The following is a 26598-nucleotide window of genomic DNA, read 5'->3' on the forward strand; positions in this document are numbered from 1 at the left end:
CACTCAACTTAGAATATAGCAAGCGGAGCAACAATGTTTTAGTAAAAATATAGTCACAGTAGCTGTAATAATACAATGTAGCAGTAACACAACAGCAAATTACAGGCAACATACTACATACCATGCACAATTCTAAGCACACTACATGTATTATTACCTCAGTCTTTCTAACAACATTATCAAATAGGTGCTAATGTGATTTCCATTTTAGAAGTGAGAAAACTAAGGCCCAGAGAAGCTATGCAATTCACCCAAGGTCATACCGCTCCTAAGTGACAGAACCAGGACTCCCAGGCCACACTCCTCAACAGTGCACCATGCTGACTTCAAGATGAGCCACTACAACATGAAGAGAGCACAGACTGCAGTTGGGACACAGAGGGGCATCCTAGACACCACAATAATGGGGTCAGAAGAGGTGCTGCAGAGGGAGTAATTTCTGAGCTGTAGGTGAATGTTCTGGATCAAAACCTCCACGGCAGAAAGTTCCAGAAGAACTAAAATTAACTCACTATGCCTGGGGCGGAGAAAAAAAGGCCTGTACTAGAGGAAGACAGTGCATTGTTTACTATGGCTTAAAAGAGAACTTTTTTAGGAGAGAATTTGCAGAGAGAGTCCATGAAGACAGAGACAAGCTAAGACCAGAAGTCTGGTAAAGGACTCATCAAAAATAGGGAAAAGGGGCCTCCTCCGGTGGCACCTGGAAGGAAAGATAAGGGAATGCCATAGTCCTCATTCCTTATCCTGATGAGCCCATCCAGAACCTCCACCCCTCTTAACCAAGGGAAACCTAGGCATCCCCAGTCCATTGGCACTGGCCAAGGGCTTCTGAAGATTTTACTAACTTTATGCAAACAAGACATACATCTAGACTTCAAGAAAATTTCTGATTACAAGGCTGTGAAGTAGAAATGTTACAAAATGGCCAGCATAAGCCCTCTACCCAAGAATACATGGCAAGTAAGAGCAATGGGGATTCAAAGAAATCAAAAAAAGCACACCTTTCCTTAAGGATGAGAATTTTTGCCTAAGCATTTGGGGTGGGGGTAGGGGAGTTAATCAAACTACTATGCAAGCATGACATCTTTTTAATGCAAAATTTACAATCATTATAAAGATAAAATGTGAGATTTAAAAGAAATGCTTATTTTGCCAATTAAACAAATACCACGTCTGCCACACACACATGCACAAACACATGCAGGTTCACACTTCTTTGCTTTCAGTGGTAGCAGCTATTAGGAAAGCAGGACAAGCAACACACAAAAACTGCTATGATCCCCTAGCCATGACCCTCATGGGAATCTGATTTCTTGTCTTCACTCAAAGATTTCTACTGAAGTGCGGTATGCTGGAAGTGCAGTAATGTTGTTTTCAAGCAGATATCCTCCCATAAATACATCTGTAAGTTTTAAGACTGGTTATTTTTTACATGTGTAACAATGGTATCAGTTGGAGGAAGAAGAGTAGAGACCAAAAATCAATGAGTCTTAGTACTGATACTGGTCTCACCACCAACTAACCACAACTGTTTTATTTTATTTTATTTTAATCTTCAACTGAGGACAATTTTTTATTGTTCTTAGGAAGAAAGAGAGAGAGAGGGAGAAACACTGACGTGTACGCACCCTATTGGGAACTGAACCCACAGTCTAGTTATGTGCCCTGATCAGGAATCAAACCTGTGACACTTCAGTCCATGGGACAACACTCTAAACAACTGAGCCACACCGGCCAGGGCCCACAACTATTTTATTATTAGTTTCACTCAATCTTACATATTTATCATCCCAAACACTGCACTACAATTTTACATACATTCTCTCCTAAGAGTACAGCAAGTCTAGGAAGTTTACAGAGGTTTTTCTTATTCATCTTTGTATGTCGGGAGCCAATATAGCCCAGTACGTAGTAGATGTTTAAGTGCTTTTAAAATATTTCTTGGTGAACTGCTATATCAAATTCAGAAATATGCTCAACTTCAACAATTAAAAATAGAGTTAATTTGTTACAATGTAGGGAAGCATATAAGAATATTAAAAAGATGCCCTGGCCCATGTAGCTCAGTTGCTTGGTCATCATCCTACAAACCGAAAGGTTGATATTTCAATGCCCAGTCAGGACACATGACTGGGATGTGGGTTCAGTCCCCAGTCGGGGCACCTGCAAGAGGCAACAGATCAATGTTTCTCTCCCTCCCTTCCCTTTCCCTCCCTCTCTCTAAAGAATCAATACCAAAAAATTTTTTGGTTAAGAATATGAAAAAGGTTAAGTCTTTAAGACTCAAGCTGATGAGATTCAGTCCTCTTTTTACTGGACATCACAGTAGCATCTAACACAATCACTTACTCATTCCTCACCACCCTTTCTTCACCTGGGTTCCAGGACATGCAACCAGGCGGTGGTTTTCTACCTTCTTGACTGCTCTTCTCATTGTACCTTCCTGGATTCTCTAGAGTATTAAATGATGGGCTGCACAAGGACGCTATCCTCTCAGTTCTCTTCTACTTATCTGTTCTAAATGACCTCATCGAGGCCTATGGCAGAAAATACCATCTACACAATGAGATCTCTTAAATTCACACCTCCAGCCCAACTCCTCCCCTAAATTCCTGTATCCAATTGCCTATCTAAAATTTCGACTGGAGTCCAGTAAAAGCATCTCCAAATCAATGTATCTAAACCAAACCAGAATTTTCTGCCCTAACCTGCTTCTCCAGATCTTTCTACTGCTCAGGCCAAAACCTCAACTGATGTCTCTACTTCTCTCAAACTGATCTGCAAATCCTGTCACTGCTACCTTGGAATATGTGACCACTTCCTATTACCATCACCCTAGTCTAAGCCTGATCGATTGTCCCCCGGTGCTATCACAATTAGTCCCCTGTACTACCATGTTTGCCTTCCCACCTATCCCTCACAGAGCAGAGTGAGCCTGCTAAAATACAGTATTTGTTGACTGCTGCTGAATTAGTAAAAATAAATAAGAGAAATATGTACCAAAACAATATATCCTGAAGAATAGTAAAAAGGTACCTAAATAAGTTTTGGAAACATCAACAGATCGTGCCACTCTCGTGCTCAAGAACTCTTCAATAGCTTTCCATCTCATAGGAAAATTCAAAGTCCTAACTAAAGCTCGCAATACCCTACCTGAGCTGACCCCCGAGTTACTCCACTAATCAAAGCTCCTACCACTCTCCCCCTCACTCACTACACTCCAAATGCAATGGCTTTTCTGCTGCCTCTCAAACATACCATGTACACTCTTGCTGCAGGGTATCTACACAGGCTGTACATTCTCCCCCCAGAGATTATCTGTGTGACTCATGACCTTTACTCAGGTTTTCTGCTCAATGTCACCTCCCAAGTAGCCATTCCTTTACCAAGTTACCCAAAATATCACTCTCTATACTTCACTACCCTTTTATTCAGTTTTTTCTTCATAACTCATATCGCTTAATATTACACACACACACACACAGAACTCTGCTTGGTTAACTGGTTGGTTGCCTCTCTCTCTAAAATGTTAGCTCCATAATCATTGCTATGATCATTAATAAATATTTGTTGACTGCTGCTGAATTAGTAAAAATAAATAAATGAGAGAAATATGTACCAAAACAACATATTCTGAAGAATAGTAAAAAGGTACCTAAGTGCTGGAAACAACCTAAGTGCCCATCTGTAGATGAGTGGATCAAAAAACTGTGGTACATTTACACAATGGAATACTATGCAGCAGAAAGAAAGAAGGAACTCCTGCCATTTGCAACAACATGGATGGAACTAGAGAGAATTATGCTTAGTGAAATAAGCCAGGCAAAGAAAGAAAAATACCATATGATATCACCTAATACAGGAAACTAAAGAACAACACAAACAAAGGAACTAAATAGAACAAAGAGCAGAATAGCAGTCAATAGGGGGGAGGGGAGAGAGAGAGAAGGGGGATAAGTAAGGGAAGGGTTTAATTAAAGAGCCTGTATGAAAGACTCATGGACACGGACAACGGGGAGGGATATGATTGTGGGAGAGGGGGTGGGTTGGGTGGGGGAGAGAAATTGGGGGAAAAGGGGACAACTGTAATTGAAAAACCAAAATAAAAAATAAAAAAAAAGGTACCTAAATAAGTTTTGGAAACACCAACAGTCAAGTGCACTCAAGAAAAATAAAAGTTGTTCAATAATCAATCTTATCAAACCCGGAGGGGAGGGGCACTGAGAAAAAGAAAGTTTTAACACAAGGGGTGCCATGTGCTAAGGGCCCCTCAAAACATTAATTTAGCCATTTAGCCAACAGAATCCAACAGATACAAGGTATCAAGGAAAACCTCAACCAAGAAGTGCTCTGCTCTGTGGCAGGGATATCAGGAAGCCTGAACAGATGAAAGTCTTAGATAAAATGCCCCAGCTGGTGTGGCTCAGTTGGTTGGAGTGTCAGCCCATAAACTGAAAGGCTGAGGGTTCGATTCCCAGTCAGGGCACATATCTAGGTTGCAGGTTCAGTCCAGTCAGGGGGGCATGTAAGAGGCAACTGATCAGTTTCTCTCTCACACTGATGTTTCTTTCCTTCTCTCTCTCCCTTCCTTCCCCTCTCTAAAATCAATGAGCATGTCCTCAGGTGATAAATAAATAAATAAATAAATAAATAAATAAATAAATAAATAAAGTGAAAACTGCCTAAGATAAAATAAACCTCAAAAAGATCACTGGCCTCTGTTCCTATCATATTATCACCAAAAGAAAATCTGATTATGAATTTGGACTCCCACATAACTTGACATTAAAAAGAGGCCTTTTGGCCACTTCACATCTGATGGAAGAAGGAACGAATGAACCAATGACCCACTGAGATCAAGCCATCCTCTGAAGTCCACCTAGACAACCACCCTGCTTTCTCAACACCCCTATTTCTTCACATCTAGCTGACACAAGCTATTGTAACACCTAATTTTCACGGGAAGAATCTCTCACTTCATATCACAGACATAAGGAAGAAGATGGGTGAGCATGGTGTGACCTGCTCTGGGGGCAGCAGGGTGCCGACATGACTGAGAGGGAGGGGCTCACCATAGCCAGCAAAAGAAGGCTTCACAATTACCAGTACCAGGCCCCAATTTAAAATGAGTTTTTAATGCAAATGCTCTCTCACCAAAAGGCTGGGAGGAAAAAAAAAAAAAAAAAGCCAACAACTCCAGAAACCACAGGTCCCTCAATGGCAAATATCAGTCTAGCTGCTCCCTTCTCTTGTAGGCACTGGATTCTCTCTGGCTCAAGACAAGGCCTGGGAGTCACGGCAGCACTCTGACTCTGCTTTACTTTCCTCCGACCAAGCAGTTTAGATTTTTTCTAGATAAAAATGAATTTTCGATTTTATAAGGAATAGACATTTGGAATTTCCCTTAAAACCAGCTATAATCAGTGTGTGAGCCATGGACTCCTGTGAGTCCCCATAATCCTCTCACGACATCCACAAAATCAAAACCTTTTCTTAACATACCTATTCATTTTGCCTTTTTTGCTGTGTTGATATTTAAGCTGATGAGGCCAACACAATCAAAACAGCAACAGCAAGCTATACTAGTGGTCATAACTTCCTCACAGCCACAAGCTCACATTAAGAGAAAACAAGTTCAGTTCATTTAAGAATGTCCTTGCCAAAACAGTAAAAACTGATTTTGGTTATTCTCACATATACATCTTTCTAATCCTCTGTGAGGAAAGGGAAGCGTTTTTGCTGCACACCGAAGCACCAAGACTTCACCAGGAAAAGCACTCATGCATCTTTTCTGAGTTGTGAGTCAAAATGGCTGGCCACTTCGTGGAACACTGTTTTTACTTAAAAGAATGACTGCAAGACAAACCACGATTATTCATATTTGGATAATCTGCCAGTAATTTTTTTTTTTTTAATGAATAAAGTGAGCTTCTCACTTTGAGGAAAGTAACTGATGGCGTTTATTTCCAATAATACAATATGAGTTTTCAAGCAAAATTCAGAATTTTGAAAACCTGTGACCACAACAATGAACTTGACAACTTCCCAATTTTCAAAGACTTCTGATAATAGTGACATTAACAAATGAGATTTCTAATATCGTATACTAGAATGTGTCAATATTTAGAAGATCAGCACAATTCAACAGACTAATATTTTCCAAGCGATCTATCTATGGTGTTGCAAAATCATGCATGGTTGAAAGAGAACTATTCAAAGTACAAGGATTTTAATCTAACTGCATGAAAAGTTCACTGATACTACTTCAGACCCCACTTTCCAACCAACCTTTAAGAAACTACCGCTTGGGGTAGGCTGGGTGAGGGGGGAACAATGGGTGTAAAAGTGGGACAACTGTAATAAAAAACCAATAATATTTTTTTTTAAAGTCACAAAATGGCTCTAACAAGCAACCTGGTGTCCTGAATTATGTATGCAGTGATCCCTTTCCTACACTGATACCTGACAATAAAATGCTCTGTTTATACAAATACAATTTTTATAGGAATATTTATTTGCAAAGAGTCTTTGCTTTTGAAACATAATAGCCTAAGTCCTCTACCATCTTTCAACATAATACATGAACAACCTATTCCACAAAACATGTTTTTAACAAATGTAAACTTTATTCTACCTATCTTAAATAAATAAAAATGTAATAAAGAAAAAAAAAGAAAGAAATTACCACTTGTTGAATTTTGGTGTAGTATTAAAGAATATCCATAATTACTAAAAAGGTATTGAAATACAGTATTCCCTCACTTATCGCGGGTATCATGTTCTAGACACCCGCACCCCCCCCCCACAATAGGTGAAAATCCGTGAAGTAGGAACCTTACATTTATTTTAGATTTATATATATTTTAAGGCTTTATAAACCCTTCCCACACACTTATAAACAGTTACCAGTCCCTTATTAATCTTTCCCACTCCATTATTAACCTTTTCCACTTTTATAAACACTACTTATGTTCTTAAACATACTCTACTCTTAAACCTATGTAAGTTTAACAACATACGTATACAGTACCGCAAAATCGCGCAATACAGTGAAAAACTCGCGATAAATAATTAAATATATTTTTAAAAATCCCGCAATACAGTGAGGCCACGATGAGTGAACCGCGATATAGAGAGGGACTACTGTAATCCTTTGTTTACCTACATGTGTTTGTGAGAGAACACACTGTCTTGATATGTCAACAAAAACAATACATTACCAACAGACCAAACTCAGGAACCTCAGAGACAGGATCCAGCTGACCTCTATTAAGTTAGAAATTAAACATTAGCAAAAATATAAAATGTGCCACTTTGCTATTTATGTTACTCATGTCAATGTAATGAGTTATTTTTTAATAAATTAGTATTTTAAGTTTTTCCCAATGTTAATTTCTGATAGAGTAAATATCCACAGGAAAATCCCTTATAAGCAAAAGCTCTTTGGGATTGTCAATACTTAAGAGCATTGCTTTAGCAAAACATGGTTGTAAATAGATGAGCAGTTACCTGTAGATATTAGTATCATTTACAGAATGATCTGTACACATGCCCTCCTGCCTCTGTAACAGGAAGAGAAATGTTCTTTCTTATGCTCATATTTTGTTTTATTATCTAGAATGACCCAGAAATCAAAGTCAAAAGCGAATTGTTCGAAGTACATTCTATCAGAACTAATACGGATGGTCATCTTCGGTACCTATTCTCTAAAGGTTAATGATTCAGACCTAAATAAATTTATTCAGTAAATAAACCTGTTCCATTACCTGGGTGTAGTTTCTACTAATTCATCTTAGTAGATGTACTAGCTGGCTATACTACTCAACAACTTATGAAAAATTACTAAGAACTTTCTACACAGATGAACAACGGGTGATAAAGCCTGACTGAAGTTTTTTCAGGCCAGAACTATCTCCACTGTACTCTGAGGCAGTCCTTCTCAGTTTCTGGTGCACATATGGACCACGAGGCCCAAGCCTGAGGCCTGGGCATCTTTGCTTAGATAACAGGGGGTTCTGGTGAGCTAAGAACCACTACCAATGTCAAAGCTGATCGCTCTAGTCGTCTTCAAACCAAGATAAGCAAAACCCCGGAAAACTCTGAAGAGTTTCTAAGGGAAGTGTTATTTTCTAGTTTCCTAAGGGCCACATGAACTCTCTACTAAAGTTAATCAGCCTTCTGCTATTTCTCTTTTGCCATATTCCTTCCCACAATCACTTTTTACCAAAATGCCTTTCACTCATCCCTCCAGAGCACCAAGCATTTAACGGAGGAGTCTTTTGGCAGCAAAGAGTTTCAGTAAAAATATCAAAGGAGGTAGTGCCAGGGAACAAGTGCCTGTTTAGTAAGATGGTCATGCAGACAAACACATTGTAAATACTTTTATTCAAACTGAAAAATAAAATCAGAATTTCAAGATTTTTCAAAATTCTTTTAGGGGATAAAAAAAAAATTGAATATTATGACTCTATCAATTATGACTCTAGAACAGTGCTGTCCAATTAGCAGTCACTAGCCAAATGTGGCTAATTAAGTTTAACTTGGTTAAAATCAAATAAAATTTTAAAATTTAGTTGCACAGGTACATCAGCCACAATTCATGTGCTTCATAACCACGAGTGGCTACAGGCTACTATCATAAGGGACAGTGCAGATAATATCTCCATCACCCCAAAAAATTCCACTGGACAGAGCTACCCTGGAACCTTGATCAACTATTTAAAAAAGAGCTGAATTCCTTTTGGGGAGAATTTCTGGATTTACTTACAGTTATGGCCCCAAGTGCCAGCAGGTGAGATATTCCTATCCATATCACAATGCATGTTAGGAAATCAACTTTTAAAACAGAATGTTCACCCTACAACTCTCTTATCTGGTTTTCAAAGAACAGAGCTCTGCTCTCCACCAATAAGATACAAAATTAGTTCTTCAGACTCTCGTTTTACTGAGGTAAGATTCATATAAGATTTTAAAGTAAAAGATTCAGTGACACAATATACTTATAATGATTTAGACTTCTCATGACCTTTAGAATTTGTCCAAATTATCTTCTATTGAAGTCCTAAATCCATGGCCTACCTAAAAGCCAAAAAATCCAGAGGAGACTTCCTAAAGTATGCAACACATCCACCTCAGGCAATCTTAAATCACTTATTTTACCAAGCAAGATCTCTGGGAAGCAGACATCTAGGCCAGATCAACACAACCCTCACAGGATGGCCTCCGCTGTGTAATACTGGGTCACAAACTTAGGTGGTATCATCAAGGGGCAAGGATAGAACTATAACATGGGGGAAGGAATAAAAAAAAAACCTACTTCTATATTTGTTGTATATTTTGTCTTGTTAAGAAAGGCATTTGTGCCCTAACCAGTATGGCTCAGTTGATTGGGCATTGGCCCGCAAAGCCAAAGGTCACTGGTTTGATTCATGGTCAGAGCACAAGCCTAGGTTGCAGGTTCAGTCGCCAGTAGGGGTGAATATGAGAAGCAACCAATCTCTATTTCTTTCTCACGATGATATTTCTCTCCCTCTCTTTCTCCCTCACTTCCCCTCACTCTAAAAATAAAAAATTTCTTTTAAGATTTGATGCCAGGGAAAAAACATTTCTGAGAAAAAAGAAATGAACATAATTTCCTTCTTTCTAATTATATATCTCATCATGTTTCCCTTTGCACACTCAAAACTCAAAATATAATTCCATGCTCAGTCCCAGCAACCAAGGCCATAATTAGCATAATCCCTTGCTCTTCCATTTCAGGACCAGATTTCCTGTTTCTATTTCACACATACACACACCCAAATGCACACACACATATGCACATATGTGCACACACACACACATTCCTTTGTCAGAATACTTCAAATCCTTTTTGGAAAAATATCAACTAAGGACTACGACCTAAATTTCTATTAATTTTATTTACTCTCTGCCACTAATCATACATGATAAAATTGGGAGACAGTAGTATCAACCTTAATATAGGACCAATTCACCCTAAAGTAACATCTTAGGACAACTAACATTTTTCTGCTTGTCTTCAAAGCCAAATAAAGACACTACAGCCTTCTGATCAAGAGTCACATAGATAAACATACTGGCCTGGAAATATGGAAAATGTAGCCTAGAGACCAATATCCAAGATACAGCAATCAGCACTTGAGAAAATATTTTGAATTTTTTTTTCTTCCAGGAATGAGGAGAGTGAATTTAGTATCAAATTTTGAGAAAATCTTTTTCAAAAAAATATAATTTTATCAACGGTGATAGCCTTTGACTTATGAAACCAAATAACAACAAATGCTTTATATGAAGCATTTGTGACAGAGTTCTTTGGGGGGAAAAAAATTAAACAATAACTTTCTGATATATTATTTATACTTTAAAACAAGACACTATTCACATTACTTTAAAAAGCATGCTGTATTCAGCAACAAATTGGCTGCTAGACAGCAAAGATTTATTCCAAAAAATAACAAAGTGAATTGTCAGTGTTACCACTGTGGATCACTATATTCTATTACTTTCTAACAGAGCCAAAAGATACAGGGTATCCATGGTTTTAAGGCCATCTCCTAAGAGGTACGAGGAGAAAAAAAGAAACACAAACCTTACACTGGCTACACAGAAAACAAAACCTCTTTTCTAGTTCAGTTATGCTCTACCTCTAATTCTTCTGGTGATTTATATAATTTGTCTTGTTTAGTAATACCTGAGTTGTCCAATATGTAAGTCACCAGCCACACAAGGCTATTTGAATTTAAATTAATTAAATTTTTAAAAATTAGAACATCAGTGACTTAGTCTCACCAGCCTCATTTCAGGTGCTCAATAGCCACATGTGGCTGGCGACTACTTGAGAGACCAAATAGCCAGTCTCATCATCACAGAAAAATTTACATTTTTTATAAACATGTTAATGTGATACCAAAGAACATGGCAAGCTCTCTTCAAAAAATAACTTGAAAAACAATAGGTACTTTCTGGTAAACTTCAGTACTCAAGTAAGTACATTTACAAGGCATTTTATTCCTAAACCTTCAATTATGAGAAATCACTCTAGTAGTTCCATAATAGGAATGGAACATTCCCTTTCACACAGATCAGTTCGACACGATAAAATATAAAAACACCACATACGATATTTGCTAAACACATTATTTCTGGTGGACATTAGGTAATACCTAATAGGTTTCCTGTTTACAGTGTTTTTGTCAATCTCATTTTTCTTTAATCAATATATAAAAATGGAAAAACACTGGGCAGACCAGGAAGTGGCTGGCGCTGAGCGACCAACGGTCACACCCTAGTCGACTTGTTCCTTCTGGTTTAAACCTGACCAGACCTGCGCCCTGGGCCCACCTTCCCACACACCTGAAGCCTGTGGGTGCTGCGGGTCCTGAGGGTCCTGCGGGTCCCAAGGGGCGCTGGACTCCCCGCACTGCGCCTCCTGCGCCGAGTCCCAGCGGGCGACGGGTGGGACTCCACTCCCTGACCACTTCGCTGCCCGGTGGACGTCCGCGTTAGGCTCCCGCCACACTCGTGCGGACGCGGGCCCACCCGCGATCCTCACACCTGTGGGCCCCGAGCCACCTCACGCCCTGGGCGATGGCCTCAAACCCTCTGCGCACTCCGAGGTCCGGCTCCTCCTGCGCCTGGGATCCTGCAGACACCCGCCCCCACACACACGCCCAATTAATAAGCACTCCGATGTCCAGGAAGAGCGATCTTTTCAGTGGGGTGTGACGAGGACTGGTCACCTCCCTCGAATGGGGAGTGGCGTGGACGCAGCAGGCCTAGGGTGAGGATCGCGAGACAGGGACTGCAAGCAACGGGCACGTGATGGAGAAATGGTCAGGGAAGGGTTCATAACGAGGCGCAAAATCCAGGATGTGGGAGGGACTTGTAAAGCGACACTAAGAGTGAAACAGAAACTTGGAAGAGGAAAAAGAGGAGAAAGAAAATGGAGAAATATAGACGAAATGGACGCGCTCCAAAGACATGAACGGGAGCAAAAAGGAAGATGGGCCCTTATTATCAAAAGTGGGGGTGACAACATGTATAAGGCACTTCAGAGGGAGAGTGGTTAGGAGGAGGGGTGGGGGCCGCCGAGCGCAGGAACAGAAAGCGATGCCCGAGCCGAGGCACGAACAGCACTGAGCGCTTGGCCGGCCAGCTAGCCGGGGTGCCGCTGAGTCCGCGCAGGTGCGCAACAGGAAGCACAAACTGTAATAGGGAGCAGGGGGGCACGGGGACAGCAGAGGGAGGCAGGAGTATATGGAGATGCAGAGGAATCAGAAGGATGAAGGAAAACGAAACTGGACGTGAAATGGGTTTCAGGAGTTTCACAAATAAGTGTAGGGAAAGGAACAGAGAAAGGGACAGAAAGAGCAGGGGAGGAGAGAGAGAAGGAACACAAAAATGGACAACGGTGGAGAAAAACGAAAGAGACATAAACAGACAGACAGACATAGCAGGGGAGAAAAGGGAACTCCGATGTGGATGAGTGAAGAGTTGATGGGATGTGAATTATTAACTTGTGATATATTGACCTGTGGCTTTATAATCTATTTAACTTAAAATTTGCTTAACTGTTTGAGTTACACAGATCGGAAGGAGAACTGTAAAACTCCGGTTTAAAAGACTTGTGCATTTTATAATTACTCACATCACCAGATAGCTCCCATTTTGCAACCCTTATTCAGCCAGATTGGAGAGCCTCATTTTAGTCAGTCATGGGGTCCCTTTTCATTTCCTGGGATGGCATGAGGGAGACGATGGGGACATGAAATGACAGAATCTATCACTACATGGTGCTTTTTCAAGGAATATTAAAAATGCCATATTTTTCCCTCTTAAGTGGATTTACTTTTCTCTCTATACCTCTCGAAGCATAGAAATAAATCTTAGTTTATGGAAATAAATAAATAACAAAGAAAAACTGTAATGTATAACATTTTTGAAGATGATCAGCAAAAGGGCTTTCTTTAAATATTCAAATGGAGCAAAGATATAACTGTGATCTTTCTTGAAGAACAAATCTAACAAAGCTTATTATAGCAGGAGTCTCCTAATTCTAAATTTCGATAGCTCTAAATAATGAACTTTAAAAAATGGTAACAGTGTTATGAGTTGAATAAAAATTGTCTCCGAACATGCTCAAAAATGTGAATCAGCTTCTTTGACAATTTTTTAAAATTTTAGCTACTAAGTCAAATGACAATCTTTTTTATCTTTTGTGACTCTCACTTTAAAGTGTACAAAATTACTTTTTAAAAATAGATTAGAATTAAAAAAGTTACAAAGGTTGTAAGTGGTATGACTCCCACAAACCAACAGAGTCCCAGAGTGCCATCAGTGCTACTTAAAGGAATTCAAAATTGTACATCATCTGAAGATGTGTAACAACATACCACGAAAACACATAAGGTGCTGTTAAAACAAGGGTGAAGTCAATCACTAAATTGGTGGTTAATATTTATAAGTTTAAATTTATATTTAACAGATTTATTATGCAGGGTAAAAGTAGGTTTACAGTTGTTCATATGGAAAATAATAAAATAATTAATAAATAATAATACGAGAATAAACTCTTCTTCGCAGACTCACAAATGTGAACCTACTTTTGCCTACAAGGTATATACAGGTGTACATACATTTCAGTGGGTTAATCTCTTTCATGCTGAAGGGAATACTAGCAAACATCCCCTACAATACCAAACAGGATTTCATCTTAACCTCTGCTGCTTGAAGTTTCTAAGAACTAAGTGATGAAGTTCACCCTGATCAAAACTAGGGAGAAATTAAGACACTGAGAAAGAGGCTGATATTTTATATATAGTATCCCATTTCCTAGAGTTAAGAGTATTGCAACAGAAATTTTGGTCTCCCCCATAAAAATCTTATATTTTTGCCTTATGGAGAATCTGATAAAACTGATTTTTTAGGCAGTGGTATATAATGTTCTGTTTTACAAAATCAGGGAAAGTTTTTCTACTTTAAGGTGAAAAAGCAGAAAGTGGATGGAAAAAATTCCAACAGCTCATTTCAACAACCATATCAACAGAAGTTATAATAACTTATTTAATATTCATTGGGGACTTACCTGCATGCTAAGATAAAAACTTTATAGCCACTATCTCATTCAATTTTCATAATAATCTGTGCAAATGGCACAATTATTATCCTCGGGAAACTAAGATCAGGGAAATTAAGTGAGTATCCAATGGTTTGACTTAGCAAAAAATTGAAAGACAGGTTCAAATGCAGTTCTTGTACCTATAAAGCCCCTGGTCTTGCCACTCTGCACTGTCTCCCCCATCAACAGACAGTGCCCTAGCTGACCATCTCATGTGTGGCCCAGTGAGGTAGGAATCACTTTAAAAATGACAAGGGAGCCCTGGCTGGTGTGGCTCAATGGGTTGAGCACCAGCCTGCAAACTGAAAGTCACCAGTTTGATTCGCAGTCAGGAATGTGCCTGAGTTGCGGGCCAGGTCCCTAGTTGGGGGACGTGCAAGAGGCAACCGATCAATGTATCTTTTGCACATTGCTGTTTCTCTTCTTCTCTTTCTCCCTTCCTTCTCCTCTCTCTAAAAATAAATAAATAAATAAAAATTTTAAGTTTTAAATGACAAGGGAAACACTAAATTATACAAATAACCTGACACCTCTTTTCATTAACTTAGTCTTGTAATTTAATTTACATTTAATATGAATTATGATTCTAGCATCTAACACGGCATGGCATTGAAAGGATTTTCATTCAAGACTTTAGTGAGAAAAACTTGTTAAAACTGACCTGATGATTTGGCTCACTTTTGCTCTATGAATGAGAGTAGTCTTACTGGGCTGTTTTCCCTTCTCCTTCCCCAATAATACCCTAACTTAGAGACCTTATTTATATGTAAATGCTGGTTTTTAACTTTCTTGCAAACAGTAAAGCTGTTAGCTTTAAACTTAGCTCTAAAGACAGATCTTCCCCAAAATCAGCCTCTGGAATATTTCCTTCCTTAAGCTAAGTCTTCTACCATTATTTTATTTCAAAGTAAAAGGGACACCTGGTTGAATCAGAAGTTGAGGTGACACAGAGCTGCTAAGGCATCTGCCCCCAGTGTGGAGGATGAGTGAGCTCCACTAACAGCCCCCATTGTTTGGGTAAACATCACTAAGGAGAAAAGAGAAAACATGCAGAGAGACTAGCTGATAAAAATGAAATAATACTAACTCCTTACTAAATCACCAAACTTTTCCTCTAAAAAACTCCCACTTTTCTCTTTTAATCCAAACTATGCCTCCATGTATTTCAATAGCACTCCTTTCTGAAAATGTCTTTGCAAGAAAAGAGTGGCCAAAAATGGAGTTAGCTTAGTAATGGGCCAGTTTAAAGCAACGCAGGCATATCCTACCTACTTGGTTATGGCCATGGGTCCATTTCTGCCCAAGGTTACTTGCAGATTATCTGTGGATTTACAGTTGTAACCACAAAGAATGGATAGTAACATCAGAATGTCAAGATTAAGGTAAACTGTTAGTCTCTGCTGTCATTTCTGTCAATCACCCACAGGGATATTAAACTTTAGCCATATCTTCATGCTGGCTGATATTTTGACGTGTTTTTAACATTACCGGCAAAAAAAAAAAAAAAAAAAACCATCTCTGATTAACCCTACGATTTTATATAATTTTTTTTTAAGGTATAGAAAATGTTCAGGCTTTAAGAATTCATCAAGAAGCATGATCGCCCTGACTGGTGTGGCTCAGTGGATTGGGTGTCATCCCGCAAAAGGTCACAGCTTTGATTCCGGGTCAAGGCACATGTCTGGGTTGCCAACCAGGTCCCTGGTTGGGTATGTGTGAGAGGCAACTGATCGATGTTTCTCTCACATATCGATGTCTTTCTCCCTCTCTTTATCCCTCCCGTCCCCTCTCTCTAAAAATAATTAAATAAAATATTTTTAAAAGTATGATCTAAAAATTGAACTTAATTTCAAATATTCCTGTATTCGATAAAAACTTTAAGATGACTCATAGTCACCTCATTAGAGAGCATGTTCAGAAATCTAACTTGCAAAAAAAAGTTTCAGAAAAAGGATGACCTAAATGTCCTTGCCTATTCACTAGCAGGAACATCCACCCTGTAATACTCCGAATCCCTAAACTAAGCAAGAAGCAAGGACTTCACAGCCCACCAAATTCTTACACTAAGACTGCAAACCTGCTACAGCCAACCCATGAAGAATTAGGAAGGGCACAAGTTAAAATGTCTTTCTGGAAACTCTTAACATTTCCAACATTACTACTTGTACTTCCTCAATATTCTAACTCTTTATCCTAAGGCCAAAGCAAGCAAACAAACCAAAAACTCTTAAGATCAATACCTCTTGCATTCAGCTTCAAACTATTGTTTTTACTCTCACACAGTGTTAAAGTCTAAGAGTTCTGCTGAAATCTGTGGTACAGAATTGTTTATATTAAAACAGAAGGCAGTAAAGAAGAGGCTAAATGAACTATAAAGCAGATCAGAAATATTGAGCTCATTGACAAGCATCCAAAAACAAAACAAAAAAAAAGGCATGTTTCCTTCAAATAACTGTCTGGGTAATAATTTTGATTCAATTGTTAAAATAAGACATAAGAAAACACCTTCCAGACTTACCTGGCCATCACTCTCATCATCTAATCTAAGCCAAGAAAAAGCAAACAGGATGATAAGTGCTCGGTACCTATGTTGACTTCTGATTTTTTTAAGTAATGCTGATTCCCTGGCACTTTATCAAGTTCCGTTAAATTTTCTACCACTACCACCTCCAGTGCCAGGCCCTAGAAGGTTCTCCTATATTTAAAAAAAATGAACCCTTATTCATAGTGATGCACCATCACCTATTAAAGTTTTGCAAGGCAAAAGCATAAGTTTGCTAATGACTTCCTTTGCTGATAAAAGAACTGTATTCAGATAACAAAGGAAGAATAAGGGCCATCTCTTTGTGGTTACTTAGAGATTATCTACAGATTAACAGCTATAACTACAAAGAATAAAGAATACTACTTAGATGTCAAGATTAAGGTAAATTCTCCTAGTTAGGTCTAACAACATTTTTCTCCTTCTGGTCCCTGATCCACTTTCCAATTCTCCTTCCCCAGCCAACTACTGCTCCTCAGTGCCAGACACTGCCTTTCTAAATGATCAATAAAATGAAGAAGTAGCAGCAGGGACAGAAAAAACTGAAAGGATAAAAGGGGAGAGGGCGCACATGCGTAATATTAAAAATGAAGGCTTTCTCCCTTACCCTTGAAGAACCAATTTCATAAGGAAACAAGAATTAGTGACAGTGAGACAGAAAGAGATTCTGAGTTAGAGGGGGGAAAATAACTACAAAGTAACCACTAAAAGTTTCCAAAAACTAGAAACCAAAATCTTGAAAATGGTTGTAATCCACCTTTCAGAGAAGCTGGCTATTTTTTTCTACAAGACAACAGAAGCCATTCAGACAGTATTCTTTGAAATCCAAACAAATGGAATTTCACCTCACTAATGTATCTTTTCATGAACTGATATCTATACAACACACACCCCTCCCACACTATGTATTGTTGATACCTTAAAAAATGCTACCATTTTCCCAACCTTATAATAAGGGTACTAACACCTGTCTTAGAGGCTGACTGTCATAATCAGACTGAAGAATTTTAAATGCATTTATCTGCATAAATTTACATATACACAGATTTGTTTTAAAAAATAATTTGAAGCAAGTGCTATGGAAAGAGTATGGCGCTTCTGGCTCACTGTGGCAGCCACCAGCCATTTCTGCTGACCACCTGAAATGCAGCGTCACCGAACTGATGGGTTCTGGATGTAAAATATATACTAGATTTCAAACACTTGTACAAAATATCTCATTAGTAATTTTTATACTGATTATGTGTTGAAATAATATCTTGGATATACTGGGTTAATTAAGTATATTATTAAAGTAGTTTCATCAGTTTCTTCTTCTTTTTAATGTCACTACCAGACAATTTAAAATAACACATGTGGCTTCCATTTGTGACTCCCATTATATTTCAGCTGGACAACACTAACCTAAAACATAGTAGGGACAGAAAGAAATGAGAGCCTGAAAATTATACTGAAATAACAAAACTCCCTATCCATCTCAGTGAAGACTTTTATCTCCTTGCTGCCTTCCACCACACCACCAATCTTTGTCCTTAATATAGTACTTAGCACATAATGGACACTCAAAAAATATTTTTTTAGTAGTTTAACAAAGGCAACCAAGATACAAGATTAAAATGCAGTATTGAAAGTAGCTTTGAAAGTTAAAAAAAACAAACTTCTTGTTACCCACAGAATTTTTGATAATCATAAAAACAATACTCTTACAAATTCAAAGACACTAAGAGGCCAGGCTACCCTTTAGCATGTGACTCTGCTCATGCTTTCAGACCTCAGGGTGAAAGGACAAATGGAATAGAAATTTTTCCTTTGCTTTAAATGATACACATGGCATTTTCCATTTTAACCCAGTGAAACTCTGACCTCTGGCATAAACCAACAATGCTGAAGGCAAATGCAGAGAGGTGCTCATTAAGCTGTACTTTATACAAATGGAGGTGGTCGGAATACCTTAACAGTCTACGTGAAAAACAACAGGGTGCTGAGAACACCCGATCGGCCAGTAAAGTTGAGAGCAATCAAAAAATGGATGGTATGCTTTAACCAAAAGTGTCATAAGCAAATAACCAGGGAGCTAACAATACAGAGAAAAAGTGGAGATCTGTCCCCCCTTCCCTCTGAACACTGGAGAGGCAGCCTGTTCCACTGATATCTCACTGTGGGTGCTTGTTCTCTGAACAGCCCCTGAATGCCACGTAGATCGGAGCTGGGTTTTTTTTAGATATTTTGTTTTCCCCATTTCCACCAGACATCTTTAGGGGTGTGAAAGTATAACTATATCAAGAGTGGTATTCATAGAGATACATCTACTCTCCACTAAAAAGGCCTTTTTCTCTACTTCTGACCACAATTTGCATAATGGAGGCTTGAGATGCATGAACACTTTCTCCATAAAATTTATTAAGTAGTTGCCAATTACTCTGCTCATATCTGGAATTCTGTATTTACTGAGTGAAATGAGAGATTTTCAGTAGAATATTGAGTCTACTTGAGATTTACTAGGAACACAGTTTCCCCAGAAAGGCTAGTTTTTAAAGATATTCATAAGACATCATGTAAAGACAAAGAACTGGACAAGTTGCACCACTGATTCTTTCAGGACTTTTTTTTTTCCCTTAATCTCCTAGGGAAAAAGTGAGACACAGATAAATTATTATCTCAATTTCAATGGTCCTTTAAAAATTTTTTATGCTTCTGTTCTCCCTCAATACAACTAGATTTCAGGACCAAACTGATGAAAGGGACACAAATATATCCACAATATATGTAATCTGAGAATACAATGTTGAAGATCCTAAAAAGTCAAGACCTCACTCATCATGAGGCGAGATACCTGTGTAGACTTGTGCAATGTTAAATTATTCAGAAACTCGGGGATTTTCCTGTAACTTGAAGGGCAATCCACTTAACCAGTCTTCCTTAGATAACCTCTTCAAATGAACAGAAGGATATCTGTGCTTTCCTTCTAGGTTGTTCTCGCCTCCCTCCACCGTGCACTGATAAACACTCCATTCTCTGCTCTCAACCACTCCTGAGGTGCTGCAAAGTGTGTTCCTGCCAAAAACCTGCCATGGACATAGGACCTGATCTAAGCTTCTCACCATGACCAAAAAGGTCCCCCACGGCTCCAACCCTGCAGCCTTCTCTCTCCCACGCCTCAGCCCCTACATTGCAATAATATTGAGGGGCATTTCCTAAGCCTTACATTCTCTTTCCTCCCCCTTTATCCATCCTCCCTCCCAACTTGGACCTGTCCTTCACATGAGCGCAGAACACCCTCCCAGACCTCAACCTTGCCCACCAGAAGGCTGGATTAGGAGCTGTTCCCAGAGCACTGCAGTGTTTATCTCTACAGTGTGCTGTTCCTAGGAAAGGCTTGCCTGTGCCACCTCTTCCCACCCCCAATCCCCCAACAAGATCTCTGTGTGGCTGCCAATGGGCAACATATAGGGAGCCTCGATGTCTGACACCTATTCCCTGAAACCAAGAAAATAAAAATGAAGTCAAACAACTCTGACAATAGTTAACACTAAAATAAATGCTTGAGATTATTTTTTAAACTTTGCAACAAGCAGTTCTGAACATGTGCTGATGATAATGTGTCTACCACATTAAGTACTGAAAGATGTTATTGCTAATCTCACTTTGCCTCTAACCCAAAAAGGCATATCAACCCTCATTTTAGAGATAGCGCAATAGAGGCCCTGAGGTTAAGTAACCTTCCCAAGGTCATGGGGTCAGTAATCAGTTGTTAGTGCTTCTACTCCAAAGCCTGCACCCTTCCCTTTATAATCAGGGTTCTCAGAGTGGGGCTGGGGACCACCGAGTCTGTGAGCTCAGAACTGTTTTTACAGCAACACTTAGATGTGATTTTCCTTTCACTCTCATTCTCTCTGAATGTAAGTGGACTTTTCCAAAGGCTCATGACTTGCATGCAGATGGTAGGCAGAAGCAGATGGTAGCATCTGAGAAAACGTAAAGCAATGTCATTAATTATTTTTTGTTTTAGAAAAGTTACTTTTCATTTTTAAATGTTGTTTATGTTAACATAATGGTTTATTATTTTTAAGTGATTAATGAATATTTCAACTTGTCCTCAGGTTAAGATTCTAAAGGAGTAAATATCAACACATATAACCCACATAAACAAAGGATCTTTGGAGTCCTCAATAATTTTTTAAGAGTATAAGGGGATCTGATATGACAAAATTCAGGAACCATTGTGCTGATCAACTACTGAAAAAATATATAAGCTAGACTTCTTTTTTTCCTTATAAATTTTATAAGTAATCAGGACAGTCTAGAGCTTCCATTAAATAAGTCCACGCACCGCAATTAACATTACAGACCAATGAACTCTGACCTTTCTCATCTAACATTCTCCTTTGTTGACTCTTCCATATAAAGTTAAATTTACCTTTAAACATACTTCAATGTGAGATATAATTTAGAAAATATAGGCTTAGAACCCATGATACATTTTAAAAACTTAACTTCTATTTTTAAAAAGTGACAAACTCAGGATAAAAAAGCTAACAAGAGTATCTGAATGTGATTCTTCAGCAAAGTACATCAGTATCTCAACCTGCTCTGGCAACTTCCCTGCTACACAGGATAGTTTTGAACCACTATTCTGTCATATATGAAATGCAAAATAGTTTTAGTAGTTTTAAAAGCAAAACATGATTAGATAGATATATCTGCTAGAGCAGAACTTGAGTCATTTACAGGGAAATAGGGGTTTTAGGATTCTGTGATGGCATTTTGAATTACCCACATCATTACCCTCATCACACCCAGCAACGTAGGCTAAGGGGGGTAATATATGTACAAATCAAATCCAATGTTTTATAACTAAGGCTGTATTTCCTAACATTTAACCTGTTCCTTAAAAATAAAAGTAATTTTACATTGCATTTACACGTGAAATGGCAATTAAGGCTTGCAGTGTCAGAGATCAGAAATTAAACCTAGAGTAAAACTAACGTGTATAGACCACAGGCTAAACATGATACCAGGCACGTGGTATTTATTATCCCACTTGATCTCAACACCCTTTGGGGTGAGTACTGTTTTACTGATGAGGAATCTGACATTCAGAGAGGTTAAGTATGTTGCCTAAGGCCCTCACACTAATAAACAGTAGCGCTTGGAGTCAAATACTTTTCTGACTTTAAAGTCTATGCTCTTCCCAAGACTTTACACCTCCTCAGTGTTATTTTCAGAACTGAGAGTTTCAAAATCTGAAGACAACACAAAGTGAAGCAGAAATAAGGAAGCAAATGCCACTAGCAAAATTTTAAAATGCAGTAGAACTTATATAATGAAAATTCCTCAAATGTACTTGTTTACATCCCTTATTCAGTTCCAAGTTTGTCCATAATGGCACTCGAGAAGTCGGACCTGAAAAAAAAGGGAAATATACTTGATGTCCCCCAGCATCTGGCCAGGACACGGCACTGAGGGACCTTCCCAAGTTCAATGACCCAAACACGACATTTCTCCGAAATGCCCATTGAAATATTTGTACTCTTAATACTTGGGAAAGCTGGATAAGATCAACAATTCCCATTCAGGAATCAGATTATATTGCTCTCCAATGAAAAAAGAAGATGCTGGGACAAGGACAAAACTCTGAAAAGATGTGCTGCTTACTACGAAGCTTCCCAAGGAACAAGAAAAGAAGAACTCCTGGAGAGGAAGTCACACTCATCTCTGCCCTAAAAGCCACCCAGGTCCACAGACGTCAGGAACAGCAAGCCTCAGGGAGAGAGCACTTTGGTAAAGTTGAGGAACATTTCGCTGTCAAGTGGAGATAAAGGAAAACAAATTGGCTCGATCTGATCTTTCCCATTCCTTCCTTCGCCCTTGTTTCCACGAGGGCCACTGCTCCTGGCATCTTGTCAAACCACCTTTCTCACCTTCCCTTTCCGGTTGTTCAGGAGAGGTCCCAACAGCCCTCTCCCCTGGGCTGCAGGTTAGGAGAGGAAGGAAGGGGCTCTCCTGGGCAGTAAGCAGGGCAGCTCCCACTGACCTTGGGCCTCCTGAGAATCTAGAAGGGTGCCAGACCTAGGGCAGCTTCCCCCACACTCCTACATGTCCTGGGTCCTCAGGTTCTTCCTGACTTCCACGTCCCCAGGCCTGCCTATCCTCCCCACACTTCTGAAGCTTCTGAGTCTCTGTTCTCAATGCCTCTCCACTTGTTATATCCCAGTCAACTTTGTTTCCCAACCAAACCCTTTTAGTTTCACAGTGCTTCAATTCCTTCTGTTCCGTTCCCCCATCCCTGGTCCAAACTGTCCTCACAGGCCTGGACCACAGGCTCACAACTTATCTTCTGGTCTCCCAGTCATCCTGTGGACTGTCTAATCAATTTCAATGGCTCCCCATTGAAGTGCAAATTCCTTAAAACAATACCAGACAGTAGCCCTTCCCTGCAGCTAGCTTGACTTCCCATGTCCCATTTAACCAATCATCCTCCATCCCAAAAAATTATCCTTAGTGCACTCTCTGTGGCTAATTCCCAGCTAAATTCCAAGCATCCTTATCCACAGGTATTTACTCTATCTGGACAACTGTCACATAATCATGTGTGGTCTTTTCCTCTGCTTTATATTTTTGCATATTGGTCATGTTTCCCTAAATTGATTTTAAGTTCATTAAGAACAAGCACGTGGCCCTGGCTGGGTGGCTCAGTTGGTTGGGGCATCATCCTGTACACCAAAAGGTTGCCGGTTCGATTCCCGGTCAGGACACATACCTAGGTTATGGGTTCGCTCCCCCATCAGGGCACATACAGGAGGCAACCAATTGATGTTTCCCTCTCATCTTGATCTTTCTCTCCCAACCCCACCTTCCTCTCTCTTTAAAAAGAAAATAAATAAAACACATCCTCAGGTGAGGATTACAAAAAAAAAAAGAACAAGCATTGTGCTTTACTGCTCTAACCTCATCTACTGTGCCATCCAAACTCAGAGTGGCAATCACAGTGGGAGAACAATACGTATTTTTGACTAGTGCTCAAAGTAACCTGTACGCATAGGTATTAATTTATTTTTCCTACACCTAAGGCAAAAACATCAACATTTATAACGGAAAGATGTCTTTGTGAATGCTAGAGCTTAAAACTTAAATCTGCCTGCTTCTAAATTCTATAGGATAACAAAAACCCCAGCTTACAAAGAGGAAGACTCCTGTTTCAGTGCTAGGAACCCAAGTCCCTTAGAGACCAAGCACTTTCTCTGTTTACTGTGATTTTCTACAGTTTGCAATTTAAATTCACACTAACATTCAACAGTTGGTAAAATACATATCACAGAAGAACACATTTTGCAGCTTCCCAAGGAAATAAATTATAATTTTCTAAAAGAGGTGGGCGGGACTACCACAAACACATAAAACTGCAGTTTTTTATGTATTTTTAAAACAGAAGGGAAGACAGAAATAGCAAGAATAGAAGAAGAAGGAAAAGACATTTGTTCTGAGTCAATGTCCACCTCACTGCTGGCAGTGACAACGCAACTTCCTGTGCATTCTTAGCACTCAGCACAATTCCTGGGACAGGAGGAATCAGACTTTTTGAATAAGCAAATAAATGCATAAGTCAACATGTGAGAGAGTAAAATAAAGGGAGTAATATTTAAAAACGAGCTTATGGGGCAGCTTAACAAGATTAAAATTAAGGATCTCATAATGAAAATGCTACTCACGAAGTGTAAAGAAAAATTCTACCAGATAAGTTCACCGCGTTACATTTTATACCACAAGGCAGGCCGGACCAGCCTTCCCTTACCTGAGGCACAGGCACTTTCTGCGGGGTGTTCTGGGGCGATGGGTGGAGCTGCGCCCAAGGCTGGTGATGCGGGTGTGGGGGCGAAGACTGGTGGTGCAAACCCGGGTGGGGCTGCATCGGAGGGCAGGTTGGCAACTGCTGAAAAGACGGCTGCTGACCAGGGTGCTGCTGGCCAGGTAGGAGCCGTTCCTGGATTGCTTGTGGATCCACAAGGCCAACTCCGGGACAACCATTTGGTCTCATGTGCCCGGCCAGCTCCCTCGGCGCTGAGGACATGCCCATAAACGGACGAGACTGCTGCATGTTTCTGGGGCCCATATTCCTCTGTCCGATTCCCATGGCACCGGGGGACTGGTGAGATGGCTGAGGGTGGGGCATATTTGGATAACTGCCAACTTCCATTGGTATCCCAGCACTTCCAGGCCTGACTTGCGGAGGAGGAGTACCTGCTGGATTATTCATTGCTTTCATGGGTGACATGGGAGGCGGAGAGGCATAAGTTCCCTGAGGCTGTGAAGGATGCATAGTTTGTGTGTTCATTTGGTTAAGTGAGCCACTGGGGTGCATGGGCTGCTGGTGCATTAGTCCTTGACCACTGTTTGATGGGAATCCTACAGCATTTGGGTATCTGGGTACGGACTGATTCATTGGAGTATTATTTGTAAGGCCTAAATTTTGATTCATCCCTGTATTGTTAACTAATCCCTGATTTAGGTTACTGTAAGGATATCGAGAATACTGCCCTGAGTTGTTCATAGTAGGTGAGGGGACTGTCTGGCTCCGAGAACTAAAGTTAAGGGTTTGTGGCCTAACAGCCCCTTGTTGAGGAGGATTAGGGGAGAATCTGGGACTGTGGGCAACGGATTCTCCATGGAGAGCAGCGGGGGGGTGGTGGTGGAACTGCTGCACTGAGTGACGTAAGGAAGGTGCCATGCTGGGACTCTGCTGGGGCACGTGAGACAAGTGGCCGGGGCCTGAGGTGGCAATAAAAGGATTTCCCTGATTGAGGCCCTCCTGACCTTGGGAAAACTGGCTCATCCTCTGCTGTGGCTGCCCGTGCTGCTGCAGGGAAAAATCCCCACGTGCCAAATAGCTGCTCATCTGCTGCATGTGCTGAGGGTGGCCCTGCGTGGGCGGCCCCGACGGAGCCGGCTGGGGCTGCTGCGGCTGCTGCTGGTAGGGGGCTCGGATCTGGTCTGGTACCTGAACAGCCCGGGGGCTCCACATGGAGCCACTGTCCACAAAAGATTGCCCGTGCCTTTCGTTCTGCATGCCAGGGTAGACTCCCATCTGGCCACTGCCACTGCCACTGTGAGGGACCTGAGGAACGGGAGGGGTGTGATACTGCGAGTGAGGAGACGCGAGTCCGTTCCCAGGGCCGCTGCTCATCATCCTGCTCGGCTGATCCATCAGGTGCATCTTTTGTTGTTCATACTGATTATAGTGATCAAAATGGGTCAACTTGGTTTGATTCTGATTAGTGGAGGGATGATGAAGGGGTGGCTGCAGAGAAGCAAAGCCCTGGTCCATCGGCATTTGCTGACCCATGGGGTTCACTGGATTTTCAGGGTAACCACAATCTCCAAGGCCTTCGAGTCCTTCACTGAAAATATTCCCATCCTCCCCAAAAAGACTCATCATTCCTGGATCCGCCATCTTCTTCCAACACACGGCTCCTCCAAACTACAGCTCAGGAGCTTGTCTGTGCTTCACTACACTGCGGTGTTCGTCCTCAAAGCCTGTAATCCTTAACTAATCTTCATGTCATTCCATATTTCTTTAATTCTCTTGGACCCTGCAGTGTCAGGCAAAGTCTGGATATAGGTCCTGGAGAAGAGTGGGAGGTGGGGAGGAGGAAGGAAGAAAACAAAGAATTAGGAACAAATGACAAAACTGCCTGTATTTTACGCATCTGAATTTGGTTTTCATCAACAACACTAATCTAGCCCCCTCACTGCGCTGTATTTATAAACCTAGTTCACTTTAAGAGAAACTCATTAGCTTCTATCAGAAGCATTATTATAATCAGTTACTTAGAAAGCAAGCAAAACACTAACCTTAACCTTAAATTAATCCATTCACTCCACTTCCTAGCATTCCATTCTTGGATGGAACAGAACAAAAGAA

The 26598-nt window shown here is 40.2% G+C and overlaps 1 protein-coding gene across 2 annotated transcripts in view; it reads right to left on the minus strand.

The window, feature by feature from the left end:
* Positions 1-26598, minus strand: part of CHD7 (chromodomain helicase DNA binding protein 7) — a 199361-nt gene that overhangs the window by 107115 nt on the left and 65648 nt on the right. For both annotated transcript variants that reach the window (XM_090283655.1, XM_090283654.1), the window contains exon 2: positions 24472-26298. In XM_090283655.1, the coding sequence (XP_090139781.1) occupies positions 24472-26127 (1656 nt within the window). In that variant the 5' untranslated portion in view covers positions 26128-26298. The remainder of the gene's footprint in view (positions 1-24471; positions 26299-26598) is intronic.

This window comes from Furipterus horrens, unplaced genomic scaffold, assembly GCF_987537825.1.
Source record: "Furipterus horrens unplaced genomic scaffold, mFurHor1.1.pri manual_scaffold_7, whole genome shotgun sequence".
In the NCBI taxonomy this organism is placed as follows: domain Eukaryota; kingdom Metazoa; phylum Chordata; class Mammalia; order Chiroptera; family Furipteridae; genus Furipterus; species Furipterus horrens.